This window comes from Chiroxiphia lanceolata, chromosome 5 (genome assembly GCF_009829145.1).
Source record: "Chiroxiphia lanceolata isolate bChiLan1 chromosome 5, bChiLan1.pri, whole genome shotgun sequence".
NCBI lineage: Eukaryota > Metazoa > Chordata > Aves > Passeriformes > Pipridae > Chiroxiphia > Chiroxiphia lanceolata.
Genome location: NC_045641.1, coordinates 62,863,097 through 62,887,257, shown reverse-complemented (window position 1 = coordinate 62,887,257; position 24,161 = coordinate 62,863,097). Strand labels below are relative to the sequence as shown.

General features: G+C 43.9%; 1 protein-coding gene across 6 annotated transcripts; it reads right to left on the bottom strand.

Moving 5' to 3' along the window:
- On the bottom strand, positions 1-23,471 carry IL17RA (interleukin 17 receptor A). Of its 6 annotated transcripts, none has more exons than XM_032687980.1 (13): positions 23,455-23,471; positions 15,082-15,106; positions 13,106-13,252; positions 12,109-12,233; positions 10,982-11,108; positions 9,011-9,058; positions 8,764-8,921; positions 7,466-7,543; positions 6,961-7,036; positions 6,862-6,876; positions 5,310-5,411; positions 4,233-4,274; positions 1-3,751 (listed from the first exon to the last, which is right to left on the bottom strand). In XM_032687980.1, exons 3-13 carry the CDS (start codon positions 13,242-13,244, stop codon positions 2,244-2,246), a joined length of 2,418 nt encoding a protein of 805 aa, XP_032543871.1. In that variant the 5' UTR covers positions 13,245-13,252; positions 15,082-15,106; positions 23,455-23,471; the 3' UTR covers positions 1-2,243. The 6 variants fall into 6 exon arrangements, with proteins under 6 accessions (XP_032543871.1, XP_032543869.1, XP_032543873.1 ...); XM_032687978.1 differs by lacking the exon at positions 23,455-23,471 and adding an exon at positions 22,961-23,095; XM_032687982.1 differs by lacking the exon at positions 23,455-23,471 and adding an exon at positions 22,719-22,794.
- Between the last annotated feature and the right edge of the window lie 690 nt (positions 23,472-24,161).

Genomic DNA, 24,161 nt, shown 5'->3' with positions numbered 1-24,161 from the left:
CCTCATATTGGATTGCTAAAATAGCGCCTGGATTTTCCCTTCAAACAAACTTTTTGGGAGTGAAAGCAAATTCTAAGAGCTGTAACACCAAGGGAGTTATTTGAGAAGGGAATGACTAAGGCAAGAAAATCCAGATGACACTTCTGAGCTTCCTATTTAAGTGATTTATAGGAATTCATACCACTTGAAAAAGACTCATGGGAAAAAAAAAATCAGATTTACATCTTAATTGCTTTAAGATAAAAGAAACTTTTAGAAGTGGGATCATCAAGATGGCAATTACTCACATAATCTGGGAAATGGGTTCTCACTGGAGAAGCATTGAGATCACAGCTGCCTCTTGCTTAGCTCCTGCTGGGTTAGATCCTGTAGAGGCAGGAAGGCTCCCACTCTTAAGTTTGGATCTCTGCAGGGACTGTCCCTTTGTCATCTGGCTGCAGAGAAAGCAGCTGCCTTAGCAGTCCTGCCTCATGGAGCAGTCGTGCATGGGAATTACTAACAATTCCTTTGACATTCCTTTTGAAGGGATGTGCACTTCCCACAGGTGAGGGCCCTCAGTTGTATCCAGCTCAACTCAATACAGCTGCCATGCTTTGCAGGAATTTTTTGGCATTTGTGAGCCAGTTCAGTTCTGGCTCAGCTTTGCCTCAGATTTCTATAACAAATACTAACAGAAGGAGTCAGGCAGAATGGAGGACAAAGAACTCTTTAAGTAAATATATTCAAACGGTATTCTTGGTTTTTAATTTAAGGAAAACCTCCACAATTTATAAAATTATAAAATATACATAATAAAATATTCATTGCAAGTCAAAAAACAGATTATTCTCTGAGACATCAGACTTTTAAAAAGCTGAAATAAAATTATCCTAAGATTTTTTGACGAGTAAACTTTGAAGGACAGAAAGACAACAACCTTGTCTGAAGGCACAGGAGAAAGACCTGGGTGTATTTACATCTCACAGGCTGTTATCCACTGGGCTGCAGAAACAGTGATAAGAAATAGGGTAAATGCCAACCTCAGCTAGTTTGCTACCCAGCCAGTGCTACAAGGGCCAATGTGCCATTACTCACAGAGAAAAATTTTTTCTAGTGCATCCAACCCCATTTTTAAAAACCACTGGAATTGACAGAGTTACTCTGCTCCTAGGGGATGAACCCCTTGGTCTATTCAGTATTTCACTGTGGTTAACCTGAACTACCTGTGTTTGAGTTTATACCCACACAGGTACATGTTACAGTCATTTTCACTCAACCTCCCATAACTCAGATATAACCTCTGCTCTAAAACAGCGTCTGCTGAAGCTGAGCTTTTTTCTCCTCCAAAATAGTCTTTCATTTCTTTAATTGTGTGCCACTACCTACATCTTCAGTTTGCATCTCCCTGGTGCCAAGATACCCAAAAGCAAACAGCACTGCAGCACTGTGTAGCAGGATACAGCAGATTTCCAATTCAAAGATTCTCTATTTAGCCCCAGATTTTTGTATAAAATTGTGCAACAACTCCAAATTCCATTTTTTGGTCCTTTATCTCCCTTTTCCCCCTTCCTGCTATTGCTAGTTTTCAAGCCCATACCTCCCAGCAGGGAGGCAGGGAGAGTTATGAAGACTCACAATTTAAAAGTTTATCCCACCTACTGCTCAGTTACTCCACTTGATTTCTGAATGACCATGGAAATGCAGCTGCAAATTAATGGATGAGTGGTGAAAGAAAAGTCTTCAGGCATATGTATCAACAGGTAGAGACAGCACTAACCTAGCTGAGATTTAAGGCACACATCTTTAACACAGTATTTACAACAAAACATTTAAAACGTGTATGGAAATGGCAATGCACATTTTGCCATGCTATCTAAATCTATTTTCCAAACCCTGGCCATGACTTTTATCCAGTGCAATAGAATCAGTTCAGCCACAGGGCATTTTGAAGGCACGAGTGGATGAGCCACAGTAATTTTTCTGCCATCTATCAGTGAGGATTCAATTTAATGCCTTTCCCCAAGGAACAGAGCTACTGCCTGTTCTTTCACGGAGGTGAGCAATATTCATTGCTTCTCTCCACAGAGACTGGAAGCAACATCACCAGTCTGCTGGGCAACCCTGCATCCCAGCAGCAGACAGATCCCACTGCTAAGTCATTTACAACACAAGGACAAGGATGGTGTTGGAAATGCAGTTTCAGTATTCTGCACGGGACCACCTTCTACCTCTGTATTTCAAATGGAGCAGGTCCCAGACAGAACCTAACAGTCCTCCAGAGATTGGTCAATGTCCATCACCTCAGCTGGATAGCTCCAGTTAGAGCTCCTCTGAATGTCCTGGAAAAACAGCTGCTTCTGGAGGCTCCTTAGACTGCTCAAGACCTCTGGAGACAGTTCATGGGAGACTACCTGTTTTTCTTGATCCTCCTCCTCCTCTTCCTCCTCCTCCTCTACGAGGTCATCAGGAGGCAGAGGAGAACATCTAGAGATGTAGCCCTGGTCTGACTGCACTGACTGTCTTTGGTCTTTGCACTGGTCATCAAAGACCAACTGGTGCTGCCCGTCAGCCTCCTCCTGGCAGAGATACAGCTCTGAAGGAACGACACTCTGCTGACAAAGAGGGTACATAAATCCATTCAGATGGTCCCTCAGTTCACCTGAGAGGTTGGCAGGACTGTGGTCAGCTCCTGCTGAAACGTCAGAGTCATCATGGAGGATGATGTTGTTCCTCATTGGAAAGCTCATCTCCAGAAGAGGAACTCCTTCCATACAGTCCTCGTTACTCAGCACATGATGACTAAGTACATTTCTGTCTTCCACGGGAGAGACTGGCTCCACTACCTGAACTAGAGGAGCCTCATCCACAGGAAGGACCACAGTCTGAGAAGCTGGATCCCCACATGGATTAAGTTGAGGCTGCAGTTTGCAGCCTGTATTTTCACCTTCATGCATGTGGAGGTTGATGACATAACAGCAGTTGGGGTCAGGCTCACGCAGGTGCAGCTGGTGTTTCACAATCCCACTTGATTCACTCAGCAATGAATCCACCTGGCTCTCTCTGTTTAGGGAACGCAATTCTTCATCATTATCCAAGCAGATGGTTTCCCTCTCAAACCAGTCTGGGTGCTCAGTCTGCCAGTTCTTGAACTTCTGTACGGCCTCTTTCAACTTCCTCCCACTGGGGGTATCGACATAATTTTCAGCCGTGATTTCCTGGATTCGATGGATCCGCCCAGGTTCAAACTTCTCCAAATCCTGAATCCGAAAATAAATATCCTCAAACTTGTCCATCAGCTGGTACCTGGATGTGACATTGAACAGATCAGGTATATCTTTCTCGCTGCTTATTCCCTCAAAGTAGCAGACTATGTACATCCCAAAGCAGGCTGGCTTCTTGAAATCTGGCAGGATCAAATTCAAGGCTGGGGTGAACAGGTCTCCCATTGGCTTCTGCTGATCTTGCTTGAGACACACAGGCTCACTCCCAAGCATGGCTTGCCATTTGGCCTGGGTGCCCCGAGAACACAAGATAATGATCTTTGAAGACAGGTCTTCCATTTCCTTCTTCTGCCGAGTAAGCCAGGGCAACGGCCCTAACTCCGAGATCTGATGATCCTCTAGCAGGTCTAAGGCTACAGCAGTGCCACAGACCGTCATCAGGAACTCAGCAAACTTCAGCACTACGTCCACGTACAGCAGGTGGTCAGCAGAGTACACAATCCAAACCTTCCGGGGCTTCAAGGGCGGCAGGGAGAGGTCGGTATATGGTGCTGATGAAAGACAGAAAAATATCAATTCCAGCCACATTCCCAAAATTGTAATGGTGCAAGTCAGCAGTAATCAACATAGATATTAACAAAAGGTTCTAGTGACTGTCAGCTTTAATGCTATCTTGGTGACGCGTGTGGACAACATCTCGTTGTATAAATTTAATATGAAAGTACAGACAGGGGAGCTGTGACTTATAATAATGCCCAGATGGTTCATCGAATTTCACCACACAAAAATAATACATCAGCTTCAAGAGGTTTGCAGATGCATCTGTATCCTCTGGTGGAGACTTGAGCGCACCCAGCCCAAACCAACCTCCTACTGCCATGGCCTGTATCAGCAAAGATCCTAAGACTACCTGTTGGTTTTCAGAAGCACCTATAGAATAGCAGACCCTTTGACAAGTCCTTCTGGACAACTGTGTGAGACTTCCAGAACACATGACACTTGCTTGATAAAACACAGGCAGGACAATCTTACCAGTTTGCAAATCATTGTGGTTGGATTTCCCTCGTCGGCGTCCTGGAAGAGAGAGGAAGTCACAGTCAGTTCTGAGACATAAGACTAAGTGCTTAAAATCACAACACCTTCCACAGATTAAGTCAAATAGAGAATCCTTAGTCATGCAGGGAGATAAAACCATAGGGAGGAAGAAGCCTAATAAAAAATGTACTGAACAAATACTTTGCTATGTACTTTTCCTTTGAGAGAAGACAGAATGCACTTAAAACAAACTTTCTCTATCTCCCCTAGATCCATTCAGTCTCAAGAAGTACAGAACATCCAATTGTTCTGCCACCACTCTTTAAGGAGAAAGGGCATTTTTAAAGATGGCTTTTTCTTAAGAAGCTTCTCTGAAGAGGTGACCAAAACGTCCCCAGCTACATCTTATCTGTAAGTCTGAAGTGTTAGGAAATTTTCCAAAAGATTACCAATTATTCCTCTCAGGTGAAAAAGAAAGACTTAAGCTGTGAGTTACACAGCTTCCCTGTGGTAACTGCCTCACAGCTACAGCACAAAAAGACTAGGAATTAGCCCTTAAGTACCCAATTTTCCAGCTTGCTTGATGTCAACCACTGTGTCCTGTTTTTTTCCCCTTCTACCTTAATCGAAAAACATTATTTAAGCCCTAAATAGTACAGAAATTAATTTTGTAGAGACTTTTGGGATCAGGGAAAAGACTACAGTGTGGACAAACAGGGCTTCTGTTCTGGAAAACTCTGCTGCAACGCAGGAGAAAAATAAATGGAAAAGATTTCTGCAGCATGAGGGCTGAACTACAAAGTTCCTTTTTCCTTCATGAGCTCTGAAGTGCTATGAACTTGTGTATGAAGAACATGGAGTAGCAGACAGCATAACCCATGGAAGACTTTACTTATCTAGTGGATGGTATTAGGACGTTACAAGTGCTAAGATGTAAAACAGAAAAAGGGGTTTACATTAGGCATTATCTCAGCAGTAAGGCATCAGAACAGCAAGGAACAAAACAGCAACAGAAGTAGGAAAAATATAGCTTTAGCATTGAATTTTTTTCTTCCTAGCTGGTATGAGTCTTACCTGCTCGTTTTTTAGTCATACACACCACACCTGCTATGACTGATCCCACCAGTAACACACAGATCCCAGTGATACACCAGTAGAGCCATATAAACATATCACCTGCAGTACAAAAATACTCCTCAGACATTGCCTTACACAAACAGAGCTTCACCAAAGAGCAGAAGTTTCTTGAGCAGAGGGGGCCAAGGGAGGAGGACCCTGGTTGTGCCCAAAACCATGGGTAGACCAGCACTTCCCTCTTAAAATATACAGTCACTTCCCAAAATGAATTCCTGCTTTCATGATGCTGCTCTACACCATCAACTTGCTCCACACAAAGAACCATATGTGCACCACACTTAAAACACAGATCAATAACCTTCCTCTAAATAGCAATGTTTACCCAGCTTTGACAGGCACGCTGCCCATGTCCTGCCTGTTCATGTAATCTATCTTAAAAAAAAAAAAAAACACCATTTTGGGTCATGTATTTTTTCAGTCTATGGTTTGTTTTTTTTTTCCCCCCAATCTTGGGCAAACCAGCTCCTTACAGGTGTTGCAGCCAAAAAAAAAGATGTCAAATCATTATGCACAAGTTATCTTGACATTCATGAAAATGAATATATGCAAGCTATTCTCTCCAAAAGCTGCTTTATATTATGCAAATTTTTTAACACTGAGCAAAGTGACAGAAAGTATTTTATATTAAGACTCTTCTTGTCAAAACTGCTTCTCAAAGAATTCTATGCAAGTGAAGTGTATCTAAAAAAAAATTGCTCTTTAAGGTTCACACTGCATACAAATACTTGCCTCATTAAATCATGGTGAAGTAATTCTTAGCACAATTAATTCTGAACTCGGTGTTACATGAGGACTGTTAAGAGAAATTTTTGACACTAGGCTCTCATCTCCATCAGACAGATCTACTGGCACAGCTCGGTTATGGTACCCGGTAGTTTGAGCTTGGTGCCTCCAAAGAGGGACACCAAACAAAGAAATCCTTGGGCAATTATGCCCTGATGACCTAAATTCCCCATCCCTCACACAGCAGCCTGGACCAACAGCACAATTAGGGTGTGGGGTCTCCTCGCCCTTCACTGGGTTGGTGTTTTGTCACCAAGTGGTTGTCATGTGCTCATCTTCACATCCTCCGAGGTTGGTTTCAGTGGGGGCTTGGGTGATACAGTCACATGGGTGATATAGTCCATGATACAATAGGTTTGCTACATTTCATACACCATGACCTGTTTAGTCTAACTATTATAAGTAATATTTAAGCTATAGCTTTGTCTATTCTAACTATTATTAACATTCAGATTGTTAGCTCTAGGTTTCACTATGATCTGTCTTGAACTTACACAACACAGCCATATAATTCAGAAAAAGTTCAACTTGCAGCCCAACAATTCTGGCTACTTATGTCAAACAAGCACTCACCCACCTTCAAACAATATAAAATTTTCAACAGGGACATTTCATTGGGTCATTCCCAGGGAGGATCATTTTTTATGCTATACAACAGGAAAAGAGCAGCAAAAAAAAGATTCAGGGTATCGGAATAACTTCTCACCTGATGGGTCTGCACCTGCAAAAGACAAGAATTACATTAAAAATTCAGCTCTCCTCTGTAAGCCAATGGGAGTTTAGATTACAGAAAAGTGGTTCTCACTTGGAGCTGGTGGACATGGGATGAAAGCAGAGTGTCTCAGACAGTCTGTGCCACAGTTCGCAAAGAATGGCTGGATCTGCAGTTGAAATAAATTCAGAAAACAGAAGTTATTCTTAAAAGCAATTTTGTTCCCTGTTTTACTTCCCCCCCTGCCTCAACATTCCCTGTATTTTAGCACAGGGACACAGAACCCCCACTTCCCTTCAGCAAACAAGTTGATCATTAAGACATTAAGAAGGCTGGGAGCTCCTGAGGTTGCACACTTGCCATTCCCACTCCACGGTCTCTGACTTGGCAGCCCTATATTAAGGAAAAGCCATGGACTACAGAGAACATCTATATAAAAAAAATTGTTCTTTCAGCTATAATCAGTATTTCCTTAATACAGGTAATTAGAGATTAGTCAATCTCAAAACAAAATACTGTGCAAAACCCTGTAACATTCCTAAGTTCTTCGTTGCCTTGTTTGTGAAGGAAGGACATAGGGACAAGAGGGAGATCCTACCTGTATTTTGTAGCTGCAGCAAGCTTTTATGTTCTTCTCTATTTTGATTGTGACATTCACTTGCTCTTGTAATCCATCCTGCAGAAATCAGTTGTAAGGGAAGGAAGAAAATTGAATGAAAGCAGGAAGAAAGAAAAGAAGTTGACTGGAGAACATGGAATAGTCCAAAGAAGCAAAAAGCTTCTATTTAAGAAGCCCACAGAGAACAAAATGAGTAAGGGATCTGGCCACCATCACTGTGGGTGTCCTGTGACACAGACATGGTAACACAATTAAGACAGCAGGCTAAGATTGCACAGGTAACAGGAAACAACTAGGGATGTACATTGTATAACTTCAAATGAGTTAAACTTACAGTTTCTAAACAATCTAAACATCTTCAGTTATGTAATGTATAAACATTAACAAGCTTCCTTGTTTAATTAAAAGCAGCTGTCAACACTGCTGCTTCTGAAATTAGAACAGACAAATAAGTTGCCCTTGTTACCTGCTGTACACAGTCAATATCACGACAACCTAAATATATTCTTTACAATGCTTAGCAAACACTCCAGAATGAGGAACATTCCTCTCTACCAGGGAAACACACGTACAGGTGTACAATCTGTGTCAGTAATAACTTAATGCATACCAGTACACTCAGTACAAAGGGTTTTAAGTGTTAAGGAATGAAGATTAAACAAACTGAATGCTGTTATATCTGCCTGCCCCCATGGAGGGGTGGGGACTGGTACCAAATATTCAGCATTTCTCCTCCCTCAGATGCCTGAAGGGAAACATTTCTTGTGTCAGAAGACACTTTGGACACTCTGAGCTTCTCAGCAACACAGACTGTGAGACCTACAGAAATTGATTCTCAGCTTGAATAAAACATCTGTTATTAAAGCACTCATTCTTTATCTAAAAAAATTAACTAATGCCTCCCGTGATCATATTTGATAAAGTACTTCAATGATTTATTGGAACTTTGCACCTCAGTTTTGGTTGATTTATTTAGCCTCCCTGGGCACTGGCTTGAAAAATGTAAAGCCCAGTCAAACATCAAATTTGACTTTGCAGATGTTTATAGACTGCTCCACGAATTGTAAAACCTCTTTTTTGATCTTTTATCCACCGAATTCCTGAAATAACATTCCTCTTTCCAAAGGAAATGAAAAATTTGGGAAAACAATTCCCTGAAAACTGTTGTTCTAATGTTTGCTACACCTCCTACATCACGGCTCCAAGTCCCGGTTTAGCAAGTACCTGAGACGTTTGTCTAAGTCACCACAGCAGGTATAATTTGGGGTGGGAATTACCTCAGTGAAATCATGTGTGATCATTTTACACTTCTTCTCATGCAGGTAACTGGCCACATGAATGTAGTATCGGGCTGGCTCCATCCATGGGGTGAAGCTCACGAGCAGAGTTGTATCATCTAGACTTTTACCCTGGATCCTGGGTTCCCACGAGCTGCCTGGAAGTAGGGAAGATACTCCTGCGTTTCATAACTATCAGAAATATTTCAGCATAGCATCCATGCCCACATGACTAAAACATTTTTACCTGTCTTTATACATGGGATGGTTTTTTTCATCAGAGAATCGCTGCAGTCTGCAAGAAAGACCATAAGTGAGCAGTCAGAAACATTGTACTTCCATTTAGCAAAAAATCACACTTTCTTATCAGAAGCCAGATAACTAACCAAGCTCTCCTTAACAAGTGGACACCTTTGTTCCAAAGCAGTAGCAAAATTCTGTAGAAGAACAGTATTGGTTTCCAGTGTATAAACAAAGCCCACTGATGTAATGGTGTTTTTTCTTTTTCTTTTCAGAACAGAGATAATTAATAAGAAAGACAGAAAACATACCATGCTCGTTAGTACAGTAATATCTGAGAAGCCTTGCTAATGTAACACTTGTGCAGAAAGGGTCATAAAAGTGGAATTAAAACTTCATATTGATCTCCACACCTTGTGATTGCACCACAGCAATAGATCCCTCCGAAGGCATTGTGACCCAGGAAAACCAGGAGGAATCTTTCTTGATTCCAAAGCACTCTTCCACATTTATAATTCGATTCATTCAGCAGAGTGTCCCTGCTCTTTGGGAATTTCTTCAGTCAAATCCAGAATTACACATTCAACTGGGCATTGTGGGATTTACAAGTCTCAGCCTAAACTATGCCTCCCCTCCAGGGTTTGGATAAAGAAAAAGGAAAAATTCCCTGCTTAGACAGTTGAAACAAAACATTGCATCTCTTACATTTCCAGCTTTCAAAGCTGGAAAATTTACAGTGCTCCTGTAATTCATGTGTAAGAACGCATTAGGTTTCTGAAGAAGAGTGGAGGATAAAAGCCAGGAAGTTCTTAGTGTGACCAGGTATAAGAAAAGATAAGAGGGCTGAGAATCAAGTGCTCCCTCTCCTTTTCCAGCTCACATTGACTGATACACTCCATACCTTGGCATTTTATAACTACAAAGTCAGGCTGACAACTGTAAGAAGCTAAGAAAAAAGTTAAGAATCAGTTTTCAAGCTCTGTATTAAGTGCCAAATACTTAAAAGCCAGTCAGTGCAGCCAGAGGGCACTGCAGATGCTCAGCATCCTTGAGGAAAACCACAAAAATTCATTTAGCAACAGGAAAATTTTCACATACGCAAGAAAGGGTCAGGCACTCAGCACTATCAAGTTTCTTGGTAAATTATGCCTAACTCTGCCTTTGAAATGGAACTGCACATGTGTAAGCTTTAATACTATAAGCCAAACTTTACTCCTTCCAATTTCGAAATTCTGGCCTGTACTTCCAGCTCCCACAAGCAGAGGTGCAACTCTGAAAGATTTTAAATTAAAGCAGCAGCGACATTCTGCAGAGAACATGAAAGATTCCTCCACAGCCCCACTCATGTAGGTGAAATCGCTTTGTGCTTGCTCAACTGATGAGCACTTTGGCAACAAAATTTAGGAGATGTAACTCATTCAATTAGCCCCTCAGAGGGGCACTTATATTCCTTTTCAGGTTTAACTATGAATTTCTCTTTAGCCATAGCTGCAGCAGAATTCTGGACAAGCTAAAAATGCAATTTCTCAGAAATCAGCAGCCCAAGACCAAGGCTTTGTCCAGCTTTCCAGAAAGCATGTAATAATTTTTACAGCACTATCTTCCATGCAGAAACTACAGTCAACTGGAATCAAAGGGTCCGTCCTTCACGGAATAGTCCCTCCACACACACCTTATTCCAAGCAGAGACTTGACAAACTTCTGGACACAGGATCCCAGAAATAAGGATGGTGATTTGTAGTAAAAATGATACAAACATTTTGGATACATACCACAGGGGTACTGGAGATAGGCTAGCACCGTGGATTTTCTTAACAGCAATATCCAAAAAGGACAACAAGGTTTTTTTAATACTGCCACCTTACTGCCAAACTGGCTCACAGTTCACAGGTCTGGACTGGAAAAACACCCAACCCACTGGTCCACAAACCACTACAGTCCTAAGCTCAAGGCCTAAGTGAACTAGAGCATCTCTTACCAGGCACTGTGAGAGACGTGGACTTGCAGTTGTAGTCTCCATTTACACCCAGCTTGGGCAGGTGGTAGACAGTCACCTGGTAAGTCTGGCCAGGTTCCACTTCAAAACGGTCAAAAGTGAAATTCCACTGAAAACAAAACACATCCACATGGACTTAAAAGGAGAATGACGTTCTTTAAAGGCACTGAAATTAACAGCTGACTTGGCCCTGTTCCACTGTGTTCCCTCATCCCATATAACCCTTTTACTGCAGCCTGACTACAGAAATATGGAACTTAAGTGTATTAAATGTACCAGTCCCTTGGTCTGTCCCAATTCTTCTGTTTGGAATGAGTTTATATCTTTGAATTGATACAACAGTTTTATGCCAAACAACTGTGTGGTTTCCATTAAATTATATTCTAAACTGAAAGGAGATTAGGCTAAAATATACAGTTTCAAGACTAAAATTTTAGTCGTGTATGAATCTTGCAGTGCTGTGCAAGTGCTAAGCATTTAGTATTGCACTTATACATATGCAGTTCTGTACTTGGCCATTCCATACATATTATCTTAAATGTATACTGTTCTCCACATCAGCAATGCTGTGCAAATTGTGTGAGAGGCACTGGCTCCAGAAGACAAGCTAACTATGGACAAATTCTGTGTGGTAAGGAAAAAAATTCCAGATTCCTTATTGTTTATAAAGGGAGCTGTGGATGCTCAGCACTTTTCTGATGAGTTTCCCAGATGGAGTGTAAGCTGAAGGACCACCCCCAAGGTTGGCACTTTCCTCCATAGCAAGAGAGTACAGGAAAGAAGTGGAAATAAAAGGAAGGGCTAAGGTAAAAAAAGCTATAAAATGTCATAGCTCTCAGGCAGAATCCGAAAACTTCTAAAAACTAAGCAACATCCAGAACTTGGTTGTGGTAGGCACCAAACAAGAGCAATAATTTTTAAAACTTGAGGGATGGGAAGAGTGAAAGAGAAACTGGAAATGACTGCAGATGTCAAGTCCAATTTCTCGACTGTTTCACCAACTCTTCTAACCAGTCTGTACTTTTTAATCAATAATTTTGCTGTAAGACAGTGAAAGCAAAAACAAAGCCATGAACTAGGAGAAGTAGTTTAAAGCCCTTGGCACTCACCCGGCCTCCATCTGGACGGACCTGAAGAGGCAAATTGTTCTGGAAGTCAAACTGGGCACAGACCTGTTGATTGCTGTTCACCTGCAGCACGGCGAGCTCTGCCCCTTCCAGACAGCGGATGCTGGCTGCAGGCACAGGGACACAGAGACATGCCTGTCTTTTCCTGCCATCTGCACGTGCAGAGGTTGCAACCCCCCCCAGAGATCACCACTGTGCCCAGCCTTGTCACAGTCTCAGTCCTTTGAAGCACTGGGGATTCCAACACAAAGATAACTGGCCACGACAAGTGAGCGTGCAGGGTTGACTGACAGCACTCTCAGCTTAAAGATTGTCCTGCATGGCAAGAGCTGCATCTTTGCAGATGAAGCAGCAAAGGAGAAGGCAACTGCATTCTCCCACACTCCCTAGCAGTTCCATAGATTCAGTGTTGTGTTTAACTCTGCCCCTCAAAGCTGCTTCATGCAGTTTGGGCCCCAAAGTAAATACGCTTTTGTTTTGGTACACACAGTCCCAATGAGAAAGTTTATAACTGCAGCTGAACAAAATGACTGTGTTACCTCAGTCACACCTGCTTCTACACTATTATAGCTATAGACCATAACTCTATACAGCCCTCAGACACAGGCCCTGCAGAAGGAAGACATGAATGTGTTTAATTCCGTCTTAAATCTGTGCAAAACTTTGGATAAGAGCGTGCAAGGGAAGCATCACTTACAAACAAACAATTAAAGACACTTGGAGAGTGAGAAAACTTGACTTACTAGTACACTGCTCCACCAATGGGACAATTATTCCTTCATGAAGACACACACCCATATAGGAAACCTAAGCTACAAGGACGAGATTATAACCCCCAAACCAACAAAATTAAGCAGCCAAACTCCTAAATTTCAAAGGTCTGCTTTCACGACAGTGAAAGACTTGAAGTCATAATTCTCCTTACCAGACCACACCTATTTCCTCTGCTTCGTGCTCAAATTAAACAACCACCACTTACCATCAGTGGCCACTTTCCATTCTATCTGAAGCACAGGGAGCAGTTTTCCATCCACCTGACGGAAAACATGAGAAGAGACATGAAGACTGCTTGGAGCAGAAGGAGTCCAATCCGGAAGCTTCAGCCAGCTCGACTCCATGCAGGTACCTGCCCAGCAAACGAAAACCACCATTCAGAGGGGGGCTGAGGAAGCTCTGCTTAATGGCAGTTATGGTCTGCCCTTTGGGTCAGGGTTATCCTGAAGGCAAAACTGGGTGACAGACTGCTCCCCAATTCAGAAAGGCAGTTTTCAGCATGGATGTACTTTGTAAATTGCCTGTAATATTCTGAACTCGTTCTAGGAGCTTATACTTCCTCTTTTCCTGAAAATCCATTAGTAATTACCTCAATCAATGTATTCAGGCTAAACAGGTCAAGGAAGTTTGCTCAGTATCTCCTGTAGCAGGTCCATACCTTGCTGCTGAAATGAACCCACGTTCGTACTAATTACCAGCCTTCCAATCATAAGAAATCTGTCAGATACCCAGGGAAATTCTTCCAACTGTTAATTACTTTGTGTCTAAAAACTGCTTTACCTCGAATTTGAATATACATCTGAACTTAGCTTCCAACAGTGTCATGCCTTACCTAAATTAATGAGCTCTCTGGACAGAAAAATAAACTACTCTAGTCAACACAGTGTTAGGGAAAACTGGTGCTGTAATCTCATCAGAAAGTGAAATCAGGTATGACAGGCATTAGACAGACATGATCTACTTAGACTTCTGTAAGACATTTGACTTATCAGAGCATGTTAAAAACAGCACAGTCAGGCCCCCCAAAGTACACTTTCAGTCTGTTTTGCTGGGTTAGTGACGGGAACAGTGGGCACCATCCCTTCTGGTAACAGCATGGTTTTATACTTAGGAAGTAATTAGACAATCCCCACATGCTCATTCTACCAAAAAATATCTATAAAAAGCCTGACAAGAATAAAGTACCTTTCAGAAAAGAGTGTGCTAGGCACTAAAAAAAATGTATTTCCCCTAGAGCAGAAAAACATAACAAGAGCCATAAGGCAGAATTTAAACCAAATATTCAAATAAGGCAGCATTTTAATGGTGGAGCTGCAGTTTGGCTTAGCCTTGTTGTCAAGATGTATTCCAATGGCTGTCTGCCAGTGGGAAATATGATCCAAGCTGATCCCACCAAATCCCTCTCCTGCCAAAAAAAGTTTAAAACCTGGGTATTTTCAGCATAGTCATCTCCCTGACCTGGCAAGCCAAGCAATAATACTACAAAAAGTACTACTGGCTACAAAAATACTTGTGCCAGTCCAATACAGGATTGGGCACTGAGGCAGGAATGAGCCTGTTTAGAACAGGGACTGCAAGGAAAGGCCAAGGAGTTCTGCACCACTGTCCAGTCGCCTCTGGGTACCAAGTGGACAACTACAGAACATTCTCCTTTTTTTAAGAACATTACCCATAATTACACTAAAGTGCTTCAGATGCATGCCATTGTTAAGACTTGACCCCCAACACCCAATAATTCACATTAATTGCTCTCAACTGCACACCTCTATGCCTCCTTTTTAATTCTAGTCCATACATGAATTTTTCATCAAGTACTATCATAGATAGAATGACTTGTAATGAACATTTACTGGCAAACTTGTCCTAAAATTCCCATTTCTTTAAAAATGATGATCCCAGCTTTAGATAGAAACTAAACAAGCTAGGTTGGGTTCCACCCATGCCAGTGCCCACCCCCAAACTCTATCCCAAAAAAGACATAACTTTCCATTCCTCTTCTAGCCAGTGCTTATAAGGGATCAAAATGGAATCTCCCAAAGCAAGGCAAGACAGCAGTGCTTCACTTCACAACTCTGATTCCAGCAGGAAAAACATGCTGTATGAACCCTTGTTAAAAAAAAAGAAAATAAAAAAAGCATGATCTGATGAGAAAACAGCAATGAAGAAAAAAAAAATACTTACTATTTCTTACGAGACAGTTTAAATCCTGTGGGGGGAAAGAAACAAGAATGTTACTCTCAGAATAGAAACTGGATTGACAGTAATTTGCCTCTGCTTGGTGGCAGGAGAAGGGCAGGAAAAAAACCAATTCAGTGAATTCAGTGACGCACACAAACGGGAAGAATTTACCATCATGGAAACACTGCACAAAGGGGTTCATCAGAAAACCAAAGGACAGGATGAGGAGCCATCAGTCTGTTGATGAGGATACGGAATTTAAACTTGACAATGAAGACCTCTCTTACCTTTATAACACTGGGTTTGTGGCACTAACTCTGAAAACACCCAAAGATGGACAGTCCCATAGGATGCTAGATGGGAGTCCTGGTATAAGCAGCCCCAAAAGCTGTGCAGCCGTGCCCTGTGTGGGGCAGAGCAGCTCTAACATAACCAAAAGTAAAATAAATCTGTACTTAACGTCAATATAAGGACAAGCAATAGGTACTTTTCACTATTTTTGCTGTGCTCAAAAGGTCAAGTCAGCCACAACGAGGGGAATCAACATGATCAATTTGAATATAAATACCAATTTAGTCTAAACTGTACTTTACTGCATCTAATTATTGCTGACAAATGTACAGATAAATCCTCCATTGTTATATATAGATCCTGTTGGACTTAAGAGAAATTGGTATATTAACTAACAAGTATAGTTAATAGAAATATTATTGAAACTTTGTACCTCCCAGATCAGGTTTCCCTCCCCCCATGCCACTGCAGGACATTCCCACATAGTATCTGCAACCTAAATCCTTTGATAAGGGGAAAAACCTAAAAAGCAAAGAAGTGAATGCTGATTAAACCAAACCAAAACCAGCTAAACTACAATCATTTAAAAAAGGGAAAAATAAAAATTGTAAGTGCCAGCATGGAAAAGTCGATTAAACTATGAAAATTACTCCTAACACTTAACCAGACTTTTTTAGGTAAACTATTTAGCCTGACAATGCCCTTTGTGTAAAAAGGTGCAGTAGTTTCATCTGAGATAATTTTCTTCAGAGCAGCTGATATGGTGCATTTCATTGAGGGGAAGGAGTGAGCAGCCACACGGGGCTGAGCTGCTGGCTGGGGTGAACCAACAACAGGTAACAAAAATAACTAGCTACTAACCACGGGGCTTTTTGTAATTGAATGACTTCTGTTAAATCCTATCACTTAACATTCAGTCATTTTGTCCTTGTTCTGTTGCAATTATCAGTAATTATTGTAAACTGCATCATGATAAAGCCCTTACATAAATTCTTATATTAATCTGAACAGCAGCAACATCTGCTTTCATTTGAGTGCTGCTGTTTCTGCTTCTTAGCAGATAAGACATGGTTAAATGAGGAAATGCTGCATTTCCTTTTTAATTATCAATATGAATATTGAATCAGCACAGCATATAACTGAATTCTCTCTTCCTCCAGGTCTATTGTCCCAAGTGAAGCATTCACAATGATATTTCCAGCCTTGATGAGGCTGTGCCCTTTGTGACATTCATTAAAAAACCAAGAGCTTAATGAGGAGCCATCAGTCTGTTGATGAGGATTCAGAACTTAAACTTGACAATGAAGACCTCTCTTACCTTTAAAACACTGGGTTTCTATGGGATAAAAACAACAGTAGTTTTCCTCGTGTGTCACGGTTCCCCCAACCCACTCAGGATTTTCAAGGGGCTACCTACACGTGTTTTTCCTACCCTACACTAGACTGTTCACCTGCTGTGCTAGTAAATTTTTTTTATGTGTAGCTGACTATATTGAAGTGTTTTAAGGTGCCATCAGTTAGTCAAGAATTTAGCAGGTTTACCACAAGAAGAGGGGAAGGATTCTCCCACCACACGGCAGCCTTCACCAACTCACTTGATGATCCATTCCCTTCCCAGTCCCCAAAGCACCACAGGGATGACCCAACAGCTGAAAATACCCAGAAGAACAATTAATCCAGCCAGGAAGTCCTCAATATAAGCCTAAGTAAGAAAGATAAGTGAAGACAAAGCCACAATGCTGGCAGAGGTATAATGAGTCCAAAGGATACCTGGAAAGGAATGACCACGAAAATTCTCATATCCTTCTTATACCCTGCCCAGGACTGGGCTGCAGCTGAGGATGCACTTTTATACCAAAAAGTGTGACTCCAGAGAACGACATTCAAAAGTCAGGAAGCAACTAAAGAAAAAAGTTGGTTCTGCAGTAAAATAAGTCAACTACTTCAAGATTGCACTAGTTATCTCCTCAGCACTAGGGGGAATACTTGCTGCTTTTCCCTTGTAAATATCCAACCAATCCAAAATCTTATTTAATGCATTGGCTTATTCAGAGCACATTAACAAAGCTGTGGACAACAGAAGTATTTAACTTAGTTTCCCTACTTGAGCATGCTGGTTTTGGCTGGGATAGAGTTAAATTTCTTCACAACAGCTGGCACGTTTTGGATTTATGCTGGAAACAACGTTGATAACATAGAGATGTCTTTGTTATTGCTGAACAGTGCTAGCACAGGGCTTTTCTGGTTCCCTAATCACCCTGCCAAGGGAGGAGGCTGAGGGTGCACAAGTTGGGGGAAGAAGGAGGAAGGGAGAGACACTTGGAGTCATGGTCATTGCTGTGTGCCGTGGAGCCCTGCTGTCCTGGAGGTGGCTGAACACCTGCCTGCCCACGTGAAGTGGTGAAAAGCAATTCCTTGCTTTCATTTGTTTGTGTGCATGGATTTTGCTTTACTTGTTAAATTGTCTTTATCCCAAACCACAATTTTTCTCACTATTACCTTTCTGATTCTCCCCCCCATCCCGCTGGTAGGGAAGTGAGCAAGCAGATGCGGGGTGCTTAGTTCCTGGCTGGAGTTAAGCCACAACAGTCCTTTTTGGCACCCAACATGAGGCTCAGAGGGTTTGAGATAACAACAGATTTGACTGGAATGTGCTACAACAAATTTATAGCTGTTATTGCTGTTCAGCTATTAATTGGCAGGCTCCTGTGCTTGCCATGGGGCTCGCTCTCCTGACTGTAAATAGAAGCCTAATGCTCGTTAGTGGCCTGTTTTTGCTCTCCCTGCTTTGCTGTGCTGCTCATCCCCTGACTCTGCTGTGCCTGGCAACACTCTGATAACAGCAGTCTGGGCTGGCAAATAGTCAGGTCATCACTGCTGTACTGGACAGGCTGGAACTCCAGTGTGAACCAAAGGGATTGCGACCTGTGGATGAGTCCATGGTGGAGCAGAGATCCACCTGCAGCCCATGGAGGGACCCCACTGTGGAGGAGCTGGATGCTCAAAGGCAGCTGTGACCCTGTGTGAAGCCCATGCTGGAGCAGGCTCCTGGCAGGACCTGTGGACCCATGGAGAGAGGAGCCCATGCTGGAGCAGGTTTGCTGGCAGGGCTTGTGACCCTGTGGGGCACCCACGCTGGAGCAGCCGGTTCCTGATGGACTTCACCCTGTGAAAGGGACCCACGCTGCAGAAGTCTGTGAAGGACTGCTGCCTGTGGGAAGGACTCACGTCAGAGAATTTCATGGAGGACTGTCTCCCATGGTGGGACCCCACGCTGGAGTAGGCAGAGTGCAAGATCCCTCTGCCCCCTGTGGCAAAGACCATGGTGAAGCAGGCTGTTCTCTGGCAGCCCACGGTGGGCTATAGCAGGAATCCCTTATTGCAGCCAGGCTGGGAATAAGGGGAGGAGTTCATTGCAATGTTAAACCATATAAGATGGCCCAAAAGGACCAGAAGTGGAGACTGTAATGGAAATACCTTTAAATTGTTCTAACTCGTCATTTGAATTGCATGTTATAGGAATTAGTGTAACAGGAACCACCTGAACCTCAGGAGGACAAGCCTTACAAGAAGCAGTGCAAGTGCAGCAGTGACCTGACCTGAGCTGGATTTAGTACCCAATAAGTCCTCCAACACACCACCTCTCCTGTCCTGAGTGACCACCATAACAGATGGAGCACAACACCATGGACTAAATGAACTCAATGGACATTTTGTGGAGACTTTGCAGGAGTGGCCCATAAACCAAGGGAATGACACAGCTGGAATAGATGACCCAACTGGCCAAAGGGATATTCCATACCATATGGCATCATGCTTAGTGCATAAAGCTGGGGGAAGAAGGAGAAAGGGGGGAGGAATGTTTGGAGTGATGGTATTTGTCTTCCCAAGTCATTATTAAGCATGGTGGAGCCCTGCTGTCCTGGAGGTGACTGAACATCTCCCCACCCACTGGAAGTGGTGAATGAATTTCTTGTTTTTCTCTGCTTGTGTGCACAGCTTTTGCTTTACTTATTAAACTGTCTTTATCCCAAACACTCACTTTTTCCTCACTTTTACCCTTCTGATTCTCTCCCCCATCCTGCAGGGGGAGTGAGTGAGTGGCTGCATGCTGTTTAACTGCCAGTTGGGCTTAAACCATTACATTGATAAAGCACATATTTAGATGATACAGTAGAAATAAAATGACAGCAATGATTGTTTCTGGTTGCCCACACAGAGCTAGAAGCGTGTAAGAAGCACTGACAGAACAGGGATGTGTCAGTCTGCATACAACAGACAAGCAGATAAACAGGAGGAGAAGGAACAAAAATTAAGAGCTCTGCAGAAAAGCTGAAGATGAAACTCACAGCCAGGCAACATGCTCTGCACATTATTATAGAAGGGGCTTAAATTGAAATGTTCTTTTCTCAGCAGCTTCCTATTGCCTTTCAGGCCCAACAAGCAAAGCTACACAGAGGGGAGGCATAAATATGAGAAGGAGACGATTGTGAGGTGATGCTGAAACTATTATCAGCAGAAGAGGACAGGCACAGTCAGCTCATCATGTTTACTTGCCATATTTTCACAGAAAGATAAGTAACTGTTTCCTTCACTCTTTTTTAATGATTTTTGTTTTGTTTTTGACATTAAAAAAAACCCCAAACCCAAACAGACCATATGCCCCACAGAATCAGAAGAATCTGAAAAAAAAAAGAAAAAAAAAAGAGAAACTGATTAACAGCATCATCCCATAGCAATTCAATTAAAGTAACATGGGGCCAAGATTTCCCAGCAGGATGTTGTGGTAACTAGCAAGAAACCACTGTTGAGCTGGGCAAGTGTCCAGTTTTCCTTTAAAGAGTGGCTGCTGAATGGGAAGGGCTCCAGCTTTCCAAAATCCTCCTCTTGCCTATGAGCGATTCTGTGTATCTTCTGAGGCTTGGATGATTTGAAGTTTACTGCAGTTTCCCCTTTCTGATTCCGCAGTAAAAAGAAATAAAGATCAAGTGGACATGAACACACTACAGGAATAACTGCTGAAGGGTGATTTGCTTAAGGCTCGTAGGAAACAACCATCTTTTACAAAATTGTTTTGATTTTTTACAGCATTTTTCTCTATAGTTCCTAGATTTTTCTCTTGCCCTCATATAAATTCTCAGCAAAATCAGATTCAAAACCAGCACTAAGTGGACCACAGTTTATGTCAACACGCTACACAGCAAAAAGATGCCACAGAGGGGAATGAGAGAAGCCAGTCAACAGCAAAGGCAAAATGAACACATTTGTAAAGCCTTCCTCACATGCACCACCACTGCTCATCTTCATGAGAGATGAGCAATCAATTCTTCTCCAGAGAATGAGCATCAATTCTTCTCCAGAGACTTGTAGTGAATATCCACCAAGCTGGTAAGACAGATTTCAGAGACCCAACTACCCAACTATGCAGCCCCTCAAAGATGGCAGAGTTACAAACACTGCATTCCTCCAGGACACCAAGGCATGCCATGTCTGGAAACAGCTACAGCCCAGTGACTGAACACAGTGATTTAACACTTGATGAACAACCAGATGGCTATATAAGCTGTGGGATGTTTTTCCCCTGCACATAGAAAAAACCCCCCTGCAGATGACATATACAAATAATAGTTACTAGAAGGAACTGGACTTGCAGCTGTGCTATTCAGCCCTACAGCTGAGCAGGTTTGATGGAGTGGTGGTGAATAAAGCCCATTGAGTGCATTTGTTGACATTTTAGTAAGATGAGCTGACAACAAGCATTTAGTTTTACTTTCACAATTTACAGGTGTCTAACGACACTGACGTGAGACTTTCCCTCCACCACTTCATCTCCCAGGCGGCCTCTGCCGCACGAGAGTTTTGCTGAAAAAGCTGCTGCTGCTCACCCTGACCTGCTGCAAAGCTCAGCAAAAGGCAGTGGGTGGGTTAGAAAAAGGAAGTGGGTCTCCCCCGCCCTGCTCAGCAACAGCTTCTCTTTTGAACACCACCACAGTCACACGTTGGGAGAGTTACTGAATCATGCTCCGAAAACGGTGCAACCAACAGAAAGGGAAGGGGAAACTGTTTTCAACTGTCAAAACTTCAGTTGACGGTACTTTTTTCTGTTTGTGTCAGCAGCTTCGCAATTGCTTCTGAAGAGGCTCCTCGGGGGCTTAAGACAACGCCTTTTTCGTAAGTCTATCTGCATTTTAGAAACCTGCTTTTTGATAGAAAAAGGCCAAAGTAGCAGCCTTGCACATTAAGTGATCTGTGAGCACACCCAGAGCGTGGGGCAACACCGCTCCTCAGTGAAAGTCGGGGATGCACTGGTGAAGCCCTCAACAAGTTACTGTGGTTCACATTTCCTAAAAAAAAAAAGAGGTACAAGACAGCAAGACACAGTCAGGCAAAGCCCAAGCATCCAAGGACTCACAGAAACTCTCTTAATAATTTATCTCAATCTCCATGTGACAATCGTTTGGGATATCGTGGTTATGCGAGATGCCTAAGCAATATTGTAATGTCTTCTTTCCACTTTCCAAGATTTTGCATTTTGTAACTCCACAATGCCCAGCCTAAAGTAGAATTGCAGAAGTGGTCTGTTTTCTTGGGGTCTTTGTAATAGGAGTGAAGGCAGCAGAGTGGAGGTCAGGTAAAAGAGAGGTAAGAATAGAGTCGAACATTAGGAAAGGAGTCGGAAAGTCAGACTAGACAAAAAACAGGAAACGTGTACAGGAAAAGATTACAGAAGCTTTCATCCCAAAGGACAGATTTTGTTTTACATTTGTTTATAGCTTTTATAGCTGCACCTGACCAGCTGCCTTCGCTACACTGCTGAAAGTGCATCATGACATACAAAACTGTCTAGGTTAGAAGATAACTGCCCATTTTCCTTTTTATGCATGAACCGCTATCGTTGTCAGAGACAAAAAGCAAAAGCAGATCTCTCCTTTATTCTATACACTCCTTACATGTATCTTAGGCAGAAAAAACCCAACAGTGACCATCGACAAAACAAATCTAAATCAAACCCCAAAAACCAGCAGAGGGAGGGACCAGAACCAGCTCGGAGTTCAGACTCTGGGGTGCCAAAGTTAGCTCATGTTGGTCAGTTCACCTTTTATACGGACCCCAAATCTGCACCTCCTCCCTGGCTGGGTTCACAGGGAGAAAACGCAACCAAAATCTGCCCGTTCAAAACTCTCAAGCACATATGTTTGTTTCCTTGCTCCTTCACAAGCGATTCCCTGCTGTCTCCTAAAAAAAAAAAAAAAAAAAAACCCACAAAAACCCAAAACAACCCTCAGCTGCAAGGAACAGCTTAAAACACTTAGGACGTGAGGCAACGCCAGCGATTAGCAAAGACTCACATCCTGCCCAGTGACTCCGGGCGGCCCCCGGGAGATGTCACTGACAGGCGCTTCCCGGCGGCCATCGCACGGCCAGGCGAGTCCTGCCTGGACTTGGAAAGCTCCCCCGCTCCCAGGCTCCGCTCCGCACCGGCGCTCCCGGGCACAGCGACACGGCGCCGGCCGCCGCTTCCCCCATCCCAACTTCCCGGCTCCTCGCCCCCGCCAGGGCCGCGGCGCTCCCAGGCGCTGCCCGCGCTTACCGGCTGGGAGCAGGTGAAGGGCGGCGCGGCGTCCAGCAGCAGCCGCAGGGCCGCGCCGGGGGGCAGCAGGAGGAGGGGCGGCAGCAGCAGGAGCAGCGGCCCCAGCGGGAGCCGCCGCGGCCCCGCGCCCGCCATCGCCTCCCGCCGCCGCCGCCCCGGGCCTTCCGGGCCCCAACCTGCGCGGGGCGGCGCCGGCCGCACCTGAGGAGGGGCCGAGGCCCCGCGGTCCCGCCTCAGCACCGCCCCGGCCCCGCCCGCCATGTGGGGCTGGTTGTTTGGGATGGGCCGGGCCGGGCTGAGTGAGCTCCGAGCGGCTCCGCCCCGCTGGGCACAGCCGCTTCCCTGGAGCAGCCAAACCTGGTTCTGCCCGGGGGTTGCCTTCGCGTTCGCGGGGGGTCCCGTGGTGTGCGGGTTCATCGCAGAATCGTCAGGGCTGGAGATCACCTAGTCCAACACCCCCCCCCCCCCCCCCCTCCCCGCCAAGGCAGGGTCACCCGGAGCAGGTGACACAGGAACGCGTCCGGGTGAGTTGGGAATGTCTCCGGACAGGGAGACTCCACGACCTCCCTGGGCAGCCTGTGCCAGGGCTCTGTCCCCCACGAAGAAGTTCTTCACGCTGAGGTGAAACTCCCGGTGCTCGCCTCTGGCTTCGGGTAGATACCATGAGCATTAAAAGCTGACACCAGCAGCAATGTGCAGCTGCTGAATAAAACACAGTATAGGTGTATGCTGTGCTTTTCCTGTCGAGGGGCTGTTCTAAATGCGACCACTTCACAGGGGGCTGTGAAACCTGTTACTCGTTCCTGATTCTCCCCCCTTTTCAGCTGTCTCACAGGCTTCACTCGAGGTTTCGCGCTGTTCTTCACACTGCAACACGCCCACAGCCGCTTTCACCCGCTTTTTGCCATGGTTTTCACCTCATGGTGTCACACAGAGCTGTAGCCCAGCCCCAGGGAGCTCCGCCAGATTTCCAGCTCAGGATGTTTTTTAGCAAAACTGAACTGTTTGCTGGGCTTTGACCAGCAGCCATGGCACTTTCATATGGTTTTGTGGTGGCAAATATCTGACTGATGGCCAGCCTGAGCCTGCAGATAACGAGATTTCTGCTGGTGATCGTTCTACCATTCCAACATCCAGCACTGATGACATCCACAGGTTTTCATTGACCCCTGAGTTTTAGCCTTTTGTGCCACCGCTAATT

Bases quoted from the DNA above. Each gene is read 5' to 3' on its own strand.
- IL17RA (XM_032687977.1), bottom strand. From the start codon at position 15,280: ATGAACCCCTTTGTGCAGTGTTTCCATGATGGTAAATTCTTCCCGTTT. The intron at 7,037-7,465 runs GTAGGATCTCCC...TTTCAACTGCAG, and splicing joins GCTGCAGCTACAAAATACAG to ATCCAGCCATTCTTTGCGAA. The intron at 3,752-4,232 runs GTAAGATTGTCC...GTCTTTCATCAG, and splicing joins CCACAATGATTTGCAAACTG to CACCATATACCGACCTCTCC.